Source organism: Xiphophorus maculatus, chromosome 6 (assembly GCF_002775205.1).
Source record: "Xiphophorus maculatus strain JP 163 A chromosome 6, X_maculatus-5.0-male, whole genome shotgun sequence".
NCBI lineage: Eukaryota > Metazoa > Chordata > Actinopteri > Cyprinodontiformes > Poeciliidae > Xiphophorus > Xiphophorus maculatus.
The window spans coordinates 17796810-17816856 of NC_036448.1; the positions used below are offsets into that span (position 1 = coordinate 17796810).

The window sequence follows — 20047 nt, forward strand, 5'->3', positions numbered from 1 at the left end:
GAACCACAGGAGACATGTCAGCTTCAAGTCAAGTTAAAGTTAATGCTGCATTAGTTATTTAGTTATAATCTTCTCCAGGACATACTTAGATCATATCCTTAATGCAGAGAAATTCATTGACACTGTTCAATTCACCATTTTCTTTCTTGATGTTGTTGCACTTTCGGTGGTTTCTAATAGCGAGATTTTTCATACCTGCTGTTAAAACAGATGGTTTAAAGTATTTTATATAATCATTGTTTACTGTAGTTGTGGTTATATGCATATGATAATGAATAGCTACCAAAATTAGGCTGAAACAAGTTATTTAATCGACCGTGCTTCACAATTACTCACATCCCATGTGCGAGTTAGCTGGCCAAACATAGTTCAAATTAGTGGAGATGGTGTGTGTTGAAAAAATGTTTATTCATAATCATAATTTTATCATCTACTCATTGTCAGTTGACATTTATTAATTAGATTGTTTGGTAAATTTTTCAGACTATCCTGAATTTATTCTTTATTTTGGGTTGTAATGAGGTTGTTATCAAGGAGGTGCTGTGCTCATAAATAATTCCTAATGTTTTGACTTAAGACAAAAACAAACATGACAACAGAGAGTTGTGATTTTATGGGTTTGTGTCATTTCTTAGTTCCTACAGCTTATTCTCATATATACAGTATTTAAAATTTATTTTAGGTTATAAATAGCTTGTTGTTGTTTTGTGTTAAAATAGTTTGCATTATTTGATTAAGAACCAGCAGATAAGTTCTTGTAGTCGCATTGCTCCAATGAAAGAGGTCCACACTACATTAATGCAAATCATTTCCACCTTTTGGGGCATATTTAATTAGTTCAAAATCATCATTCACAATTCAAAGATTGTAATAGCACATTGTTTTTAAAGGAAAAGCATTAATCAGCAGTTTTTCAATAATAATAAAAAATGTTGCGTTTCATAGCAACAAAGTTCATATCAGCTCATTTTTGCAATTCTTCTTTTCCAGACTGGAAACAAAAAAATATTGTTTTGCGGATGAAAAGATGATGAAATAAGTATGAATCTCAGCTTTGTGACAAACAAAATCTTTACAGGCTTTCCTAAATGGAGAAAAACACTTTGAAATTCAACCAAAGTCACACCTGCAGGCACCAGGAGTACGAATTACTTTCAGTTTTATATATTATAATTTATTTAGATAGAGAAACCTACTATAAAATGGTCTCGACACATTTTTAAGGGGATTCTGCGTTCTTTTGTCGAGTAGCCACCACAGCTATCAATTATACAGTTTTATCGACCCATAAACTTGCTGCAGATACTTCAGTAAATTTAGATGAAGTCTGAAGTTCAGACTTCATCTTTTTTCCTTTTGAAGATTTTCTTTACGCTAGGTGTTTCTGATTTGATCAATACCACCACCCTCCGCCTCTCGGTACCATTGGAGGTCTACTTCATCACCAGAGGAAAACAATTTCATCCACTGGCTCCACCTCATTCTCCATTCGACTGTGAAGAGAGTGGATGTGGAAAAGGGCGGGCAACAAGCTTTATTTTCCCTTCTGCAGGCTTCAAGTCAACAGGCTAAAAAGCATCTCTTCAATGTGTGGAAAAAAGGAGGAGTTGAGTTCTGGGCAGCTGCTGCACTGAGACAGAGACAACCGAAATCTGTGAGTATTGTCTGGCACTGGAGAGAGGGAGATGGAGGAGTGAAGGATCTGAGCCACAGAGAGGTAAGTCTCTCCGGCTTCTCAAAGTGATTACCTCTGGGAGTGGAGTCGTCGCTCACATCTGCAATTATCACGCCCGTCTATCTCTTGATGAAGGACTGGTGATAGTTATGCTGATTATTTTTTATCTCCGGAGTGATTCAGCTGTATTTATCATAAGTGAATCATTATGTAAATCAAATTTACCTTCTAAAAGGAGCACACTTCTTTTGATTTTATCAGACCGCTGTGCACTCAGACCTCAGTGTCTGCTAGCTGGCATTTTTGACACATAAAACGGAACATGATTGTGAAAGCCACTGGGAGTAAATTGTGGTCTGCTGAGGGCTGCTAAGAAACTGCACTTGATCACGAAGTACTTGCCTTTGCAATTATGGTCAAAGCACCTACATCTGAATCAATCGCCCTGGGGCCAAACAAACCAAACGATGCCCAGGAGAGTGCTGTCCAACAGGCAACGTCCAGCACGCTCAAAACGCCTCTCAAAGAGATCACTGTGTCTTTCATCAGGAGGACCAAAATCCACGGTTTGAAGTTCATATTCTGTCCAAACAAGTCGAAACCACAGCAGCTCATCTGGACTCTGGCCTTCTTTCTTTGCATAAGTCTTCTCTGCACCTGGTCCTGCAACCGGATCCTCTACCTGATGTCCTACCCTGCTGTCACAAAGATCTACATGGTTTGGGCTCACAATATGTCCTTCCCAGCTGTCACTTTCTGCAACAAGAATGTGTTTCGTGCATCTAGTATGACTAAAGACGACCTGTATCACAGTGGTTACTGGATGGACCTCATGTATCCTAACCACACTGTCATAAAAAGGAGCCTGTCCATTCTGAAAGAAAGCCATAAACCAGCTCTCCTGGGTCTGCTGGACTTCCAGAACTACACCCCGCCCCCTGATTATCTCGTCAACACCACGGAGATGATGAGTCGACTCAGCCACCAGCTGGAGGACATGCTGCTGGTGTGCAGGTTTCGTGGGGAGACCTGCACCTACAAAAACTTCAGCACTGTATGTAGAAAGAGAAGGATGGTGCTTGCCAGGTGTGGGTATGAGTGTTGCTTGCAAGGTGCATTAATAATTTATTTGACAAAGCCTCTTTAGAGCAAGATTTCTCTCAGGCTGTTTTGAGGTGTTGATGTTTAGGAGGTGAAAAAAGCCAGTCCTGTTTTTCCTCTCAAACTTTTTGTTTCTGATTAAAGAAAAGCCTCTTAAGAAAACAAGTACAGTAGCTCACAGTCATCGTCTCCAAGTAGGATGTCATTTTTTAAACATGTTTTATGTAACCGTGGTCACTGAAAATTTCGAACGTACAGTGAAGATAGTAATACTAAAAGACAACCTAAAGATAAATATGAATGTCAATATATCAGGGATCATACAAAATTTAAATAAAAAATGTTTCACAAATTAAATATCTATATGGTTTGAGGAAAAAGCACAGAGTCATATAATTAATGCTAACCTAAATTTTTGATGATCTGGATTCTAAGGTATAAATGAACTAAAATCCTGCATAAGTTCCTCCAGGGCTTCATCAGCAGCTTGACTTGTGACTACAGATTTTAAACCTAAAATTATAGTTACCTTTATCAAGAGTGCTTAAAATGTACTTTTAAAATTCTTTGAAAATGTGAATTCATTTAGAGTTTAATAAAATTAACAAACGAGACAGCCCTGTGGTACTGAATTATTTCTGCGCAGTTTAGAATATTTTAAGGCTTTTTAATTGAGTTGTTTCTTTCTTAGACTAAAAACTCAACAAATTTTTTTTTACTTACACTTCATCTTAAATAAACATTATTGATGTAAATAAAATATCTGAATCATTCAGAATTATTTTGATTTTGCTTTGTTTCAGATCATCAAACAATTTTATTTCCAGATAAAGACCACATCAATAAATACAAAAAGTAGTTTTCCTCTGGTAATTTCATTTATTAGGGGACATAAAGCTTTGCAAATTAGACTTGTTAAGGTCCATTTAAATAATAAATTAACTGTGATTAGCAACCCTTTTTGGAAAACTGAGTGTAATTTCAGCAGCTCGACCCAATTACTGCAATACCTGTAGCATCAGGAAATTCACTTAAATAGAGCCTATCTGGCAAAGAAAATAGGGATGAAATATCTCTCAGTGCAACACATCATTATTTCTATGTCTTTGGTGTGCCAGAGAATCACAGTGAGAGTCATTCCACAAATCTAGAAAACCCTGAGCAGTGGGGAGCTTTCCCAGAAGAGACAGACCTTCATAAATTATTTTAAAAATTGCAAGCCTCTTTTTCTGCCATTTAGGCCATCATTAATGCTTCAACAATAAGAAAGTGACTGGGTAAAAATGACATTTATGGTAGAGAACCAGCTTTTGAAGAAAAAATTCCATCTCACATTTAACCAAAAATACTTTGAGTCCTGAGGAAGTCAACCATAGTGGTAACGTGATGGTCTAGATCTGCTTTGCTGCTTAATGATCTGGATGACTTGTAATTGATGGAAACATCACTTCAGCTCTCTACCATAAAATCCTGAAAGATGTTGTTGGGCCATTGCAACCTTAAGCTAAAAGACAGTTGGGTAATGCAGTAGCACAACTATCTATATTAATGTTGTTTTTCAGGCTTTAACTAGTCCTGCTTCCTTCTCCACTCTTTAGTCTTTGACAGACCCGGTACTAAGCTTGGGAGAGTTTTAAATGCAGCAACAAGTTTTACTCTTGATAGATTTGGCATACATAATTTACAAACTACTACCAATAAAGACACTTTGTTGTCTTTTTGTCAACTGCAAAATCCAAATGTAGCTGTGGATTGGTTCGAAGGAGTTGTACTGATCTGATGAATCAGGTGTTGTTTCGAAAATGCGGCTAAGAAGTGAAAACAAGTGGAAGGAATTTTACCTCATAAAAACAAGCAGAACAAATTTCAAATCTTTCACCATAGACTTCTAATTTACAGTAGATTTATTGATAATATTCCCAGCAACATTGTCTCTTTTTTATACCACTTGTAAAATAATGTTTTACAGATTGCAAAGAGACAGTGATTTTAAATCATGGTGCAAAAAAGAGAGAAGAAAAACATTTTTCTTTAGTGCAGTCACATTTAATGCACACTTTATCTGCAATGAAATCCAGCATCTTTTGTTGTGAGTACAACCAATTAAACAGGACCCTCCAGAACAGATGATCAGGTCTTAGAATTAAATTTACTTCCACATATGTTTTATAAACAATGGGAAGTGAAAAATGTGGAAAGAGCAAATCAAAATCTTTTTATGTCATCAAAATTGTTGAGTACTGCTGTACGTACCATGAAACAAGGTCCGTCTATTTGAATTTTAATATTATTAGTGCAGTTTTGTCTTCAGCTCCAAATCAAATTCTGCTTGGGGTCTCATAAATTTTCAGATTTTTGTAGGGTCATAGTAGACTACACAGTCAAACTCTGTTTTTAGTGACTGAAACTTGATCAGTGTTCCAGTCTTAACAACCAAAACAGGTAACAGTGACAGCTTTAACCAGTTGGATATCTGAAATACAAGTACAGAATGATCTGACTTGGCCGCAACAGCTTCACTGTTAGTTTAAAATATCACTGCAGAACTTCTGCTGTATTAAAAAAAGATCCATCTTCATAGCCAAAGACAGCCATATTTTGCATTTAAGCTGTGCTTGTGTCTGAAGCATCTCTTGTCGTAGCTGAAGTGTGACTTTCTGGCCCTCTTGTTTTATTTAAATTGCTGTGTAAAATTTTTAAAACTCACCAGTTAGATGGTTTCGAGTCACTTAGCAGACCTCATTATATGGCCTGCAGTGGGAAAAGGCTTAGAGCTCTGTCGAACAGCATCTGTCTGAGCTGCACGAAAGTCTGTGTGAGTCGGTCAAGGAACACTGACTCTGATCTCTGGAGATCAACTTTGCCCAGCTGCCTGGGTTTCCGCCAGCAGACCCTTTAACACAGCCTTGCTACAGAGGATAACTGATGAAAAGTCACCAAGCGCTGGAGTTTGTGTCTTTTCTGATGTGAGGTTGGTTTAGACAAGTGCTAAAGATACATGAATGGCTGAAAGCCACTGTCTGAGCTTTCTACAGTTTTCTATGGTGTTGTGAGTACTTCTAATACTCACAAGAGATTAAATGGCTCTAATCAATACATTGGAATTAATTATTTAATAGGCTGGAAACATGAGTCTTTATTGTAACTTTCTACAGCAATCGTTTCATTTCCCAACTTTTGTGTAAGACAAACAAAACATCAGCTCATTTTATTTATTACAAATAATAATCTTTCTCAACTTTTTCTCACCACATGAATAAATGCACTGTGTTGCTACCATGTTGTTGGCCAGTTTTTGTGTTACTAATTTACTGAACATATATACCTCATAAAATAATGATTATATGTATGCATTTATGATACAATTAACCCATTTCTACAAAGATATTTTGTGTTAAATGTTTCAGTAGATCAACTACCACATATTCACTTGTTTTTAGGCCCCAATGTTTGTTTGTTTTTTGCTTATGAGATTCAATTGCGTGTGTAGGACTACTGTAGTGACGGCTTTACCATAGTTGCAATATGTTTATTTGCTGTGAACTCTCAACAGTTTACAACGGCAACGCAACAAACATTGCTATTTGTTGCAATGCGGTATGCTGTAAATGCTTACTATTTTGTAATATGTGTTGCCAGCCAGTTCTGCACTTTGATTCTGTCTGAAACTGATTCTAAGTGGGAGTTTGAGGAGTTTCTCGGCTTCAGTCAAATGAATTAGTTGTGGTGTATAAAACGAGACAGTGTTTCATTGTTTCAAATCATCACTCAATAGACAGATTAGTGTTAGAAGATTATAAACACATAAACCACAATTAGATAAAGACATAAAATAAATAGAATGTAAAATAGGTGTATTGATGTGATGTGCATAATCTCAGCAGCACCAATTTAACACAATTAAATTTAACAATGAAAGTGGCGTTGTTGTCAGCATGTTCAGCTTTGGGTTTTATGTACCCGGAGAGGATTTATGGAGTGACAATGTTGAGATCTCTGTTCCTGCAGCAGCTCTGAAACAAACCTCAGACAGGGGGTAAGGACGCTGCAAGGATCTTCTCATCTCCTCTCACTGTCCTGATAGGACATTCTTGTTGGCCTATTGCAGATGGAGTACCATTCTGAAGTGCAGAATGCTCTGAGGATGGTCATAGGAACAGTGTGGTTTGTTGCTCGGACAGTGCAATCTCTGCTGGGTCAGTTTCAAGTTCCCAGAGATCAATACTCCAAAGAATGTTATCTCTCTATACTGAACAATTGCTAATGTTAATATTGTGACCTTTGGAAGTTGATAATCATTGCTTTTTTATTTGGCAACTTCTCCCTGTACACTGAATCATCATTTCTTTAAGTTAGCTCTACTACTTCTGAATGATTTGATTATGTAACCTTTTGGCATATCAATAGTATCATGCTAATTATTTCTAAAGATAAGTTGTTTTTGAAGTTTTTCTAAAACAACATAATCAACCACAAACTCTGAGGAAAAAGCTCTTTGAATGTGGAAGATTTTTTGGAAGATTTGAATGTGGAAGATTTGAATGTGGAAGATTTACCTGCAGTGACTATATTAAATATTAAGAGCTGCTGTATTATTCTAGCATTGCTTCAATCCTAGTTAGAGGTTTCATCTGTGATCAGATAGATTTTTCTGTCCTGAGTTTCTAATTCAAGGATGTTTAAACACTATATTTACAATAAATCACTCAGGGCACCACTTTTCTTTGGAGTGAAATTGGGTAAAAAATAGATGGCTGTTGCTGCTACCGAGGTACATTCGTTAATTTCCTAAACCAGTGCCTGTTCAAAGCCAATGCTTCTTTCTCTGGTAATCAGAAAACCTCTGCAATGATTACCTCTTCTGCACAATTACACACTGACATGTAATACATCTTGTACTGGTGCACAGCTTGCAGTGGTGCTGAGGGGAGGTTGTTACTCATACTCATTCTCTTTTTGGGGCTTTTTTTTGTTCTCCTTTTACAGATTTACACACGCTACGGGAAATGCTACACCTTCAACTCAGGGTTAGATGGCAACCCTCTGCTGACCACATTGAAAGGAGGCACAGGGAATGGCCTGGAAATCATGCTGGATATCCAGCAGGATGAATACTTGCCTGTTTGGGGAGAGACAGGTCAGTGCAACTTTAAACACTGTTCTTACTTATGCTAACAGGTGAACAGATTTATGGAAACCTCTCCTTATAAGGATCTACTGTTCCTTGTAAAAATATTCCCGCCCTTTGATTTCTTTCACATATTATCGTGTTACAATCACAACCTTCTGTGTATTTAATTGGGATCTTATGTAATTGAAGCAGAAGGAAAATTGTATTTTTCAATATTTTTTTAACAAAGCAACAACTGTGTGGCTTGCATTTGTGATCACCTCCCTTTACTTAAACATCACTAAACAAAACCTACTGAGAACAGACCCATAGAGAGCAATGCTTAAGAAAAAAACCTGCAAGAAGCTGCTGAAGACATAAGACTTGGGGTCAAAGTTCAGCTTCCAGTGGGACAGCAAACCTAAAAAGCTTCAATGGAATGGTTTAATTCAAGCATATTCATGTGTTAGAATGGCCCTGCCAATGCTCAGAATTAAATTAAATTAAAAATAAGTGGCAAGACTTCAAAAAAGCTGTTTATAGACGCTCTTCATCTAATCTGACTGAGTTTACATAATCAGATTGCCCATTAAATGACACAGGAATGGGCAAAAATCCCCATCCATAGCTGTGAAACACTGATAGAAGCATGCACTGAAAGAGTTCAGGAGGTCTAAATACAAACCCACTGCAAAATACAACAGTTTTTTTTTTGGTTGGTCTGTTACTTAAAAATGGCTCAAGTGATATTAGTATTTTTAGACGCACTATAGAAAAGATAAAACAATTCCATCTGTAGTATTATTTTGTTTTCTTCTGTTTTATTGTTTCCATTTTTTCCTCCAGGTGCACCACTGTGAGTAGATTCAATAATGTGTGCTCTAATAAATCTCTATTACAATATGCAGGGACATTACTGATTGTAAATCTATTTAAAATTAACTAACACACCAACAGCTTCATTGGTTTTGCTTCACCCAGCAATAAAACACAAATATTGCAAAAACTGTTAATCACAGAGTGCTGAAACCGGAAAAAAAAACCACCCACAGAGCAGCTTCCCTTTGATGGCCGTAAATGTTATATTTTTTGCCGTGCTGTATCCACAGATGAGACATCGTATGAAGCAGGCATCAAGGTTCAGATCCACAGCCAGGATGAGCCACCCTTCATTGACCAGCTGGGATTCGGTGTAGCCCCTGGTTTTCAAACTTTTGTGTCATGTCAGCAGCAACTGGTACCTAACGATCAGCCTCCAACCTCTTTTTTTTTTTCGCTCTGCCTCATTGAGTGTTTGTCCCCAAATTTTTGCCAGCTAGTGTCCATTATTGCTGTGTGACAGTGCATGGAGCAAAATCAGATCGTTGATCTACCCTCTCTGCGAAAAGTGGAGTTAGTGTGGTTTTCACTAAATGAAACTTGGGGAATTAAAGCAGCCAAGAATTATTGACAGAGCAGGGCCAAGTAATGATTAGATGGAAGCATATGAGTGTAATACGGAGCCAAAACCACTTAGGACTGCAAAGCATGCAAAAATATATGGCTGCTCAGACTGAGTCCTCTATTTTTAGCCAAGGAGGAAAAATATGAATGTGTCTTTTTGATCACTGCAAAACCTGTCAGGATTTACAAAGTGATGCGCAGCATGTTTTATATGAAAGTGCTTTTATTTGCAGGTTTCAAAAAGAAAAAAATGTCTTGGATCATCTTACAGTATCTCCAGCTAAAAATAACAAAAATCTGAAAACACTTGGATAACGTCTTGAGGAAAAGGTGTAAAAAAGAAACCTGGCAGACTTCTTGTTATGATGTCTAGTTTTTCACTTGCAGTGGCTCTAAAGGCATATTTTTTTATGAGAGCAATGACCTACAGCTATTTTGCACAGACTTTGATTTAAGGACACAATTTTATGATGAAAAGAAACGCCTGTGGCAGGGTTTGTTGACTGCAGAAAATTTGCACGACAGCCCCGGCCCCACCGCCGTCAGTGAAGGATGAAAAGTAATAACTATATTGGAGCCTGAATTGATCGAAAGGGCCGTCATGGATAGTCATAACAGTGAGAACACATGGATTTCCAATCCAAATCTAGTGAAACTCTACAGCATTTATATGATGTTGCCTGTAGTACAGATTCCCCATGTGTTTTTTTTTTTCTCTTTTCTAGGAAAACACACAAGACAAACAATGATCATCGTGTTTTCAGACAGACACAGGGACAGAAAAGGCAAAAAGCTTATGTTAAAAATGCAGTGGTGCTACAAAGAGTTTTAAATTTTGCAATGATTATAATAATTACGCTTTATGATCAACTGTATTTTTGCATTGTGCTGCTGGCTCATTAAAATTTCTGGCACATAATCAGTTTTAGTGAAGTAAGGGATACTTGAGCTGTTAATCAAATTAATTTCCTTAGCAATTAATGAAGCCAGATTTGAATGATTTTGCTCCGAAAGTTAATCAGCTTGGCTGCTTCATCAGCATGAACCAAATGTTAATGTAAAATCTGTCTTGTTTGAGCAGAATAGCATGGGATGATTGAGGCATATTTTTGGCACTTGGACACCACAAAAAGATTATGCATTAAATTGTTTTGGAGAACTTGCTGTGAAAAACGGGACTCTCTTATTTTCTTCTTTTAAATGTCATCAGTGCTCAACGTTTACCATCATTCAACTGTCATCAACAAGCGAATCAGATATATTAATCACCATCGCAGGGTTTCATCCTGAAAGCGAAAGAGCATAGATTAGTCATTAATAATCATGACACAAGCAGCCATAGCAGCGATGCGTTTATGAGTTGAAAGATGGGTGCATTAATTAGGTTATCATTAAAGTCTGACAAACATTTATATCAGTAATTGTCCTATGCTATGAGTACAGTATGCCGCCAGTGCTATAGTCTTAAAATAAACGAGACGTGATTTCCATATTTTCATTTGTAATTCCTTTTTCAGAGGAATTGAATTTTAAAACCCGATCCTGAAACAGGACTGAGTTGAATTTAATTGTTCATTTCATCACACCAATCAGAATTTTGGGCTAACCCTGCCAGCGTGTTGCATGACATGTAGAAGTTGAAACCTCTAAAGGATATCATCAAACCACTTTGCTATACTCTATGCTGCATAGTTTTGCCCTCTCTCACTTTCTAACAACCTGAATAGATCTCAAAGATTTAGATAATAGCTCATTACATGTCTCTTCCTCCTCTGGTTTCCATTTAAACACCTCTACTGAAAATATTACTTTATTTGAACTTTATCTGAATCCTACAATGCAGCAGAGTTTTTGCTTGGGACGTTCACTTTTACAGGGTATTTGCCTGATGCGACTGATCCCTTTCTGCCCTTTACCTCAGTGTTGCTTGCCTTTTAATTTTGATAATGATGTGGGCTGTGTTCCCTCACCCCTCACCCTAGATGAGACGTCCTATGAGGCCGGAATAAAGGTACAGCTTCATTCTCAGTCAGAGCCTCCTTTCCTCCATGAGCTGGGCTTTGGGGTCGCCCCCGGCTTCCAAACATTCGTTTCCACTCAAGAGCAGAGGGTAGTGTATGTGTGACTAGGCTTGCTGCATGCTGCAAAATACCATGTTGTTCAGTTCCTCCACACCTGTTAAGTTCCACTCTTTTATCCGCTGTTTTACCCTCCCTACAAGGAATGGATTCATGTGCCTCCTGCCTGTTCACTCTTCTGTGTGGCTGAAGCAACTACTTGTAACAGTTTCTGCTGTGTATCCTCGTCATCTTTGTCTTCTCTGTTCAGGAGTTAATGTGTGTCAGTTCTTTAAGTTACATATCCAAGTCTGCATTCTAATTACATTTTGTTTGTAGTTCAGTTGTACCCCTTCCTTTTCATGTATAGCTTTGTCAACATGAGGTCTTTATTTTTGCTCGCATATCTCAATAGAGCATATTATAGAAGCTCTGCCTTGTAGCATCTGAAAGGACCAGACTGTGTGATTCATTAGGTTTTATCCCCTGTGAGGATTCTGCCTTCTGGTCTAGTCTAGTACATTGCTCACCGGGGGGGTTCTCTCTGGTGTATGTCCACATCTGAAAGACTGCGGGTTAGAAAGGGTGTTCAATAAAAGCTTAATTATGTTTGCTAGTTTAGCTCCACTCAATCAGTGAATTGCACTTCATCTCCGCCGCTACCTATTGACTAAATGACCCTTTGATTGTTGGAGTTGGCCTGGTTAGAGCTGCTAGACTTTCATTTGACCCTAATGTGACAATAGCACACAATTCCTCTGAGACGTTTGCCAGGAAAAAAGCTTTTGGCACTGATTGCCAGTCAGTCCCATGTTGCAATTAAAAACTACTGCAAATACAAAGTCCTAAAGCAAACTGGATTATATATATATGCATAAACTTGTTTGTATTTTTTTTCTTTTTGTATTGCTTTGTTATGAAATTGGTATTAGCTCCAATAAAAAAAAAAAAAGACTGAAAATCTTGGTGGTAATTAGATGTCAGTTTTTTTCAGTACAATAGAAGTAGAAGATCTGAATGGACTCCAGACACACGGAAGCAAACATAAATAAAGCAAATCACTGCAACTGTAAGCCTGAATAATACATATGAACAAAATTACTATTGTTCTGTTATAGTTTTCTTTAGTTTCATAAATGTACAGAGTCTAGCAAACGTATAAACATTCCTCAACCCTTTTCACGTTTTGTCCCACAATAGCATCAAAAACTCAATATCTGAATGTGATTTTATAGTGCATCCAGAAAGTTTTCCCAGCACTTCAATTGTCCACATTTTGATATTATGCATCCTTACTCCAAATTCTATTAAAACTACTCTCTCCTCAAAAGACACATACTATTCCATTATGACTTTGAAATAAAAAAGTTTTGAATTTTTAGCAATTAAAAAAAAACAACAACACTAAGTTACTGTCAGGGAAACAAAATCTGTCCATAGTTTGTGGTGTCCTGTCAAAACAATCCTAGTTTCAATTTCTAAGAATGTCTCTAATCCCATGGTTCTCTGTTTCCTCCCAGAAACCAAACCTGCATCAGTAATGTTCTGCATGATGTCTGCTTGCTGCGACACATGAACAATAATACTGTTCTGACTGCAAATGTTTTGCCTCCTGTGTCTCAGAGCACATTTTTATTTAAAGACATCTGTTTTTTCAGTGTACGTATGTGTGTTGGGTTTTGTGAGCTCGTCCTCTTTTGTACTTATTCGGCTGTGCACTGGGCTTTTGTTTCTTTTTTGTTGTTTGGTGTAATCCTGTGAGCCGACGTACTGAGGGAAAACATGTGCTGTTTGCTCTTTCAGCTTCAGTACCTCCCACAACCTTGGGGAGATTGCAAGTCCACACCGATAGACTCAGAATTCTTCTCCACGTATAGCATCACCGCGTGCCGCATTGACTGTGAAACCCGGTACCTGCTGGAGAACTGCAACTGCAGAATGGTTCACATGCCCGGTATGAATTCAGATTTAGCCTGGCTTGTGAAAATAATTCTTCCCCCAGTGGTGCTTAAATAAGTAATGAGCTTCACGTTTACATTATTCCAAATAGGTACTTCAACAGTTTGCACACCTGAGCAATATAAAGACTGTGCTGACCCAGCTTTAGGTAAGCCCGCACATTTTACTGTGTTCAGCATGAGTATTTTTTTTTTTACATTAACGTGTGAAACCCAGAGCTCAGGAGGTTTGCCATGAGCATATTCCAGGCTTAAGATAGTACTTATGTTGCTTCAGAAATTACTTTCCTCTCAGATAGTGCTGAAGCAAAATAATAAAATTATTGTTTAAAAATTCCATTATGAAGATTTGCGATGTGACTGTGCTTCGCTGAGCTCAAATAAATCGCACCAGTTTTATTCCCTCCCCCCTCCTCTTCTCTCCAGTAATATGGCTTCAGTCATTATTTGCTTTCATAGAAAGTGAACGATGGCAGCGAGTATATTTCTGTTACATGCCGTGGTATTTTTAGCACAAACTAAGAGCTACTGTGTGCAGGTTTGCTTGATTTATTTATTTTTTTGCTTTGTTTTCAAATAGATCGCAATATTTGTAAATGACTTTGATCATCCACAGACTTTTTGGTAGAGAAAGACAACGATTACTGTGTCTGTCAGACCCCCTGCAACATGACTCGCTATGGCAAGGAGCTGTCCATGGTAAAGATCCCCAGTAAGGCATCTGCTAAATATCTGGCTAAGAAATTCAACAAAACTGAGCAATATATTGGGTAAGTATTATGTAGTATCAGTGAAGTATGTAGTCAGCTATTTTTCTTTCCTGATGCATTTTGAGCCAAGTCTCCATCGTTCACCTTCAATGTAACAATAATGAAAGAATCTTACTCAGGTAAATGTGAGATATAAACTGATGTAATGTTATATATCACAGGATATAATATGTGCTGGGTATGCTCTTGTCTGTCCTTTCTACAGAGAAAATATATTGGTGTTGGACATCTTCTTTGAAGCTCTAAACTATGAGAAAATTGAGCAGAAGAAGGCCTATGAAATTGCAGGGCTTCTTGGTAAGACTCTCACAGTTGACTAAAAAAGCATGACTTTGGTATCAGCACTCAGCGGATCCCTGGCGCAAAGTTCACATTGTGCATCGGAGCCTGGTGCTTTGAGGGTTACTCTTTGAACTCGCAGATAGGCTGAACACATTTTCATAATCTGATGCTCTTCCAAGGACAGCAGGGCTGGTTCTGATGAGAAACTGGGCCTCCGTGGACACTTTTGACAACTCTGTTCAGATTGCACAGAGATACAGAGAATTAGATGTGACAGCAATGGGAATGGCTTCATGCACCATTGTTCAATTAGTGTACCTGCCTATATCTGTTAATCTCTTCCTCTGTAGGTGACATTGGAGGTCAGATGGGGCTTTTCATTGGAGCCAGTGTTCTAACAATACTGGAAATATTCGACTACCTATACGAGGTAAAAACTTGGCCTTTTTACTTATTCACATGTATTTTGGAACTATTATCATAACAAAGGTTCAGTGTGATATTATTTTTGTTTTATTTTATGTAGACTTGATATTACCTAGAGAATCCCTTTGAAATGTACAATCTACAAGGTTGTCTCACCAAGATTGGCTGCGCTACAAAGTTTCATGCAGAAAAAATAAATATGCAACACACGTTTTAGTATTTAAATATCTATGACTCCTTAACAGTTCATTAATCTGCAAAATACTTACACCCAATTGGCTGTCCCTCAGAATCCTTACAGGGCAGGAAAAAAGAAGGGAGCTCACCAAAAAATAGCTTTGTGAATGAAAATGCACCAGTAATTAAAATGTCCCACCTCATTTCTTGTTACAACTAAAAGCTTAAATAGCTTTTATAGGATGTTGTGTGACATGTCAACAGAAAGTTTCTATATCTGTATTTACTTTTTACATAGAAGCAGAAGCTTTTGCCCATTCTTCTTAACAAAAACTCATCAATATCAGTCACATTATATGGGGATCATCTGTTAAAATACATTTTTAAATCTTATGACAAGTTCTCAATTGACTGTATGTCTATACTTTGAATGGGTCAATCTAAGACATGACTATCCTGTGTTCTAAACCATTCCATTGTATCTCTAGATGATGCTATAATGTCACTCTCCTTTTGCCCCATTAAAGTATTTTCTATTAAAGAGGTTCCCTTATTGTCCTGTATTTAGTTCCATACATCTACCCCTTAAATCTCAATAGATTATATGTCCCTCATGAAGAAACTCATCATCCTTGCATAATGCTGCCAACACCATCCTTTAGGATTGTGTGTTCAGGGTGATGAGCTCTGCAGTTTTCCATCTCTTATAATGCTCACCTGACCACATCACCATCTTCTGCATTTTTGATTCTCTGTAACAGAAATTGTACATGCTACTTCTCACAACTTTCTAAAAAATAATTTTCTTCTTACCACTCTTCCATTAAGGCCAAATCTGTTCAGAGTGTGACTTAGAGTTTTCAACAGTTTCTCCCACTGGAACTGTTGATCTATCCCTTCTGAGATAATTGAATTGTTCTCTATGACATGTTCAAAGTTTAGGCTGATTTTTATAACCTAAACCTTCTTTTAGCTTCTCATATAGCTTCATTATTTTTATTCAGACTTTTCATTGATGATTTCAAGCAAACCTCTAAAACCTTCGCAGAACATCTGGATTGATACTGACCATACATTATGAAGTATATTTATTAATAAGGGGACATTTGACTGGACTGCATTAGATTATTTTTAGTGGTTTCAGGGAACATAAATGCATACTTTATAAGTGTTCAGATTTTGATTTGTTAAACATTTAAAGAGTGGGAATACTTTTTTGATGCACCGAATGCTTTTTATTTATTTCTGATGCTAAGTCATCTGCTGAATATGTCGCTGCCTTCTAGAACCATATTGTGAAACCTTCAGTTTTTCATTTTATAGACCTTGTAGTTGTTATCTAAGGCCATCTTTATGCTTGAAAAAGTGGGAACTGAAGGAAAACATGCAACTGCTGTTTGCACATGTGACAGCAGGAAATTGTCCACATGAGAAGTGGAGAAGAAATATAACAGCATAGAATAGAATAGGTTTTGTGTTAACAATTTAGAACATGATACAAAAGAGCCACTGTGAAGTTTGGTGCTTATGGTTTGCAAAACTGTGAGGATGGAGTATAAGACTATCAGTTTGATTTACAGGAAATATTAAATATTTCAAGGTGAATTTAAGCCAAAGCCATTTCTCAAGTGATTGCTACATAGGTGAAAACAGACCAGGATCCTCATATTTTCCCCAAATCATCACTGAATAAAGCTTCAAAAGTGCATTTATGGAACTTATTTCGTAATGCATTATAAAGTTCATTATAAAGCAAAATCCCAGACTTCAATCTACATTGCATCATTTTTTTCTTTGATTTGAACTAGCACAAAGTTTTGTAAAATAAACTTTTTACCCACAAGCTATATGAACAAAATGAATGCATGATTAAATAAAATGAGGATACTGTGGCAGCAAAAAGATTTTTTTCTTTTGTGATTACAGTTGAGCTTTTTATATGCTTAGATTAAAACTGCAATGTCTTAATTGCTTCTTGCTCCTTATTGCCTCTTAAGGCTATATCTCAAGTGTCACAAATATGCTGAACTTTTAATGCAAATGTGGAAACTTCATGAGGCAGTCAAATGAAGAAATAACCAATGTAATAACTGAACTGACTGGCAAAAATGAGAAGGAAGACAGGAAAGATCCAATAACAGATGCAGCTAAAAACACAGACTGCAAAAAAACTACAACCAAGGATTCTGTTATTATTTCAATAGAATAAGAAATTTTAAAAATATCAACTGAACATAAACCAGGCGTTTTATAGATAGACTTCAAGGAACCTCCTAGGCCACCTTCAAAACCTATATGGACAAAATCAAACCAGTTTTATAATATGAATTCAACTGACAGATGAATCACATTTGCGCCCAAGAAACACATGGTTTCAACGATATTTTTTTTTTAGAATATAATGAGATCCAGTTGCTTTAAGCCTTGCTGCAAAAAAGCAACCTGAAATGTCAACACAACTTGCTAAATGTGACATTTCTTCAGCAGCAGCTGTATTTTCTGGGAACTGCAGTGTTCATCTTTTTCAATCTTCGTGGGATTGCAGAAATAATCTTTTCACAGATATTGAATGCCATTAAGTCTTGTGAATCATGTTTTATTGTGCCTTCTTTTAGGTGTTTAAGGATAAGGTTCTGGGTTACTTTGTGCGCAAGAAACGGCCGCAGCGTTGTCAGAGCGACAATCTGGTAATTACTTTTTTTTGTTCTCTCTGAATGCAGGTGTCTGAATGAAATAAAGGTCACATATCACTGAATGAGCTAAAGAACAACAAAATGTCTACTCACATTTAAAACACTAAAAAAGTGTCACACAGTCAGAAAAGACTAAACCTCATCAAATGACATCATGAACATCTGGGAGAAATAGTATGTTTTTCTATTTTTATTTTTATTTTTTTTTAGAAAACATACTAACCCACTCAAATTCACATAGCTGCATTTATATTCATTTTAATAATATAGTTTTGTTTTTTGTTTTTTTGTGTGTGGAAAGAAGCTAAAAAGCTTTGTTGCTGGCAGATGTTTGAAAAAAGTATCTTTCTTGGTGAAAACAATGTTTGCAGGAAATAACAATCAACCCTCAAAAGACAACAAAAATATATACAAATATTAGTATTTTTCCACAAAAGACAATCATTTGAATTGTAAAATGTGAGAATTCAGTCAAATGGAAGCCTTTTAATCAGCAAAAAAATCCTCCACTAATATTTCAGTGACTTCTTAAATCAGCAAACCAATAATGATAAAAGTAATAGTAATAATTCTGTAATCTCACTCACTCAGTTCATGTTACAGAGATGGTGTATGTTTTATAATTTAATCATTACATTTCAGACTTGTTTTTCAGCAACTGTGCATCTAAGAGTTACCTATGAATTATTTCTTCAGACGTTAAAAAGTAATACGCATGCAAATATCTTACCAGCAGTGGACAACTCTCATAACTCACAAAGAATGCATGGCATTACTGTAGATATTCTTTCCCACAAAAACTAGTTATTCTTTGCAGTGGTTATGGAGTTATGGAAGAGTACGCTACCAGTGATCTGTGTTAAGTAAAAGATGAGAACAGAACATGTAAAGCAAAATTTTCTGATGTGATATAAGTGGTTTAAAAAACACAAATTTTAAAGATGTTCAAGAAAAAGCTAATTTACTGATTGTAATTTTGACCAGAAATGCCTTATATGTTCTGTCTTAGCATGAGTTTTGTACAGAAAGATAAATAGTGACCTACTGCCTCAGTATTGGTATTCCTGCTTGGATCCTGTTAGTTTTAGCCTAACTAATCTGGCACCATACTAAATTAAGGTACCAAAAGAGGCATAAACTATTGTTAAGGTAGTTACTGCTTAAACCTCTCAGCATAACCTCACTTCAAAAGTCATGGACTATCCCTTTAATAATTTCTAAAAGTACAATTTAATGGCTCTACCAGCAATCACTTAAGCAATTTTCATTGCATATGGCCTCTTATTATCACAGAGAGTTTATGGTTCTTGTCACAATTAGTTTCACACCAATTCCTTTGGCACTAGTAATTTTTTTATGTCCGTATTCCTGTGTTGATAAATATGCAATTTAAGTTTATTTAGAAGTGAAAAACATTCTTGCTTCCCTGTAATATGGCAGGAACATTAGAACAGATTCACATCCAAGAAGGCAGAGAGGAAGCTATTAAAATAGATTTGAAGATTTTATTGGCCTTTTATGTTAGTGTTGTTTTCAGAGTCAATGAAGCCAACTATCTCATTTGAGCAATGGGGAAGATTTTTTTTAAATCACAGAATTTTGTGGAAGCCAAATGTACCATGCAGTATCCAGGGGAACCTCCACCAACGTCATGATTGATAGCAGAAAAACATCATCTAGATATACAGTATATATATACAGTATATATTCAACAAATATTTCGTGCATTTCAGAAAAAGCTCAGCCTTATCGAAGCTAAAAATGTTATTGTATTTCAGTGTCATTGTAATTAAGGTCATTTCATTCAACTTTATTTACAAGTGACAATTTTTTGTCCCTGAGTTTATTCCGCTGCCCATTAGGCAAACAGTTTTCAGAAAACTGAAAATGCAATGCGTGTCACATTTAGGAACCAAGAAACACGGCACGGAAAATAAGTTGTGTCCAACCTTTTTTCATTTTCTGCATGAGGAATTTTAGCTTGTGCATGCTTGGTTGGCTAGGGTTCAGAACTGAAGTGTGTGAGAAGTGTGTATAAAAAATGTTTATTGTGTTTCGACAGAGTGAAGATGGTGTTTATATAATGGGCATGAGCCAGTACACTAAAGAAGAAATTTGTTTAAGTTTGAATTTATTGGATTTCTCCTGTGGGGGAGGGAGCATTTGCTTACTGCCCTCTAAATGCTTTTTAAACTGTTTATCTTTTGTGTTTAGCTCCCTTGAAAAAGTATTCAGACCCTTTATGCTTTGCACATTTTGTCATGTTACAGCCACAAATTACAATGCATTTTATGAGAAGTGCATGTGACAGATTAACACATAGTAGTAAGTAACTGATAAACAGAAGGAAATGAC

The 20047-nt window shown here is 36.6% G+C and overlaps 1 protein-coding gene across 6 annotated transcripts in view; it reads left to right on the plus strand.

Moving 5' to 3' along the window:
• The window catches only part of LOC102234798 (acid-sensing ion channel 1C-like), a 107352-nt gene that overhangs the window by 77305 nt on the left and 10000 nt on the right, over window positions 1-20047 (plus strand). For 2 of the 6 annotated variants that reach the window (XM_014471931.2, XM_023334834.1), the window contains exons 1-9: window positions 1513-2729; window positions 7763-7913; window positions 8996-9123; window positions 13190-13340; window positions 13437-13493; window positions 13961-14114; window positions 14320-14411; window positions 14747-14826; window positions 17615-17686. In XM_014471931.2, coding sequence (XP_014327417.1) covers window positions 2088-2729; window positions 7763-7913; window positions 8996-9123; window positions 13190-13340; window positions 13437-13493; window positions 13961-14114; window positions 14320-14411; window positions 14747-14826; window positions 17615-17686 — 1527 coding nt within the window. In that variant the 5' untranslated portion in view covers window positions 1513-2087. Of the gene's footprint in view, window positions 1-1512; window positions 2730-7762; window positions 7914-8995; window positions 9124-11311; window positions 11440-13189; window positions 13341-13436; window positions 13494-13960; window positions 14115-14319; window positions 14412-14746; window positions 14827-17614; window positions 17687-20047 lie in introns of those variants that run through there. The other 4 variants (XM_023334835.1, XM_023334837.1, XM_023334833.1 and 1 more) reach the window with 3 other exon arrangements.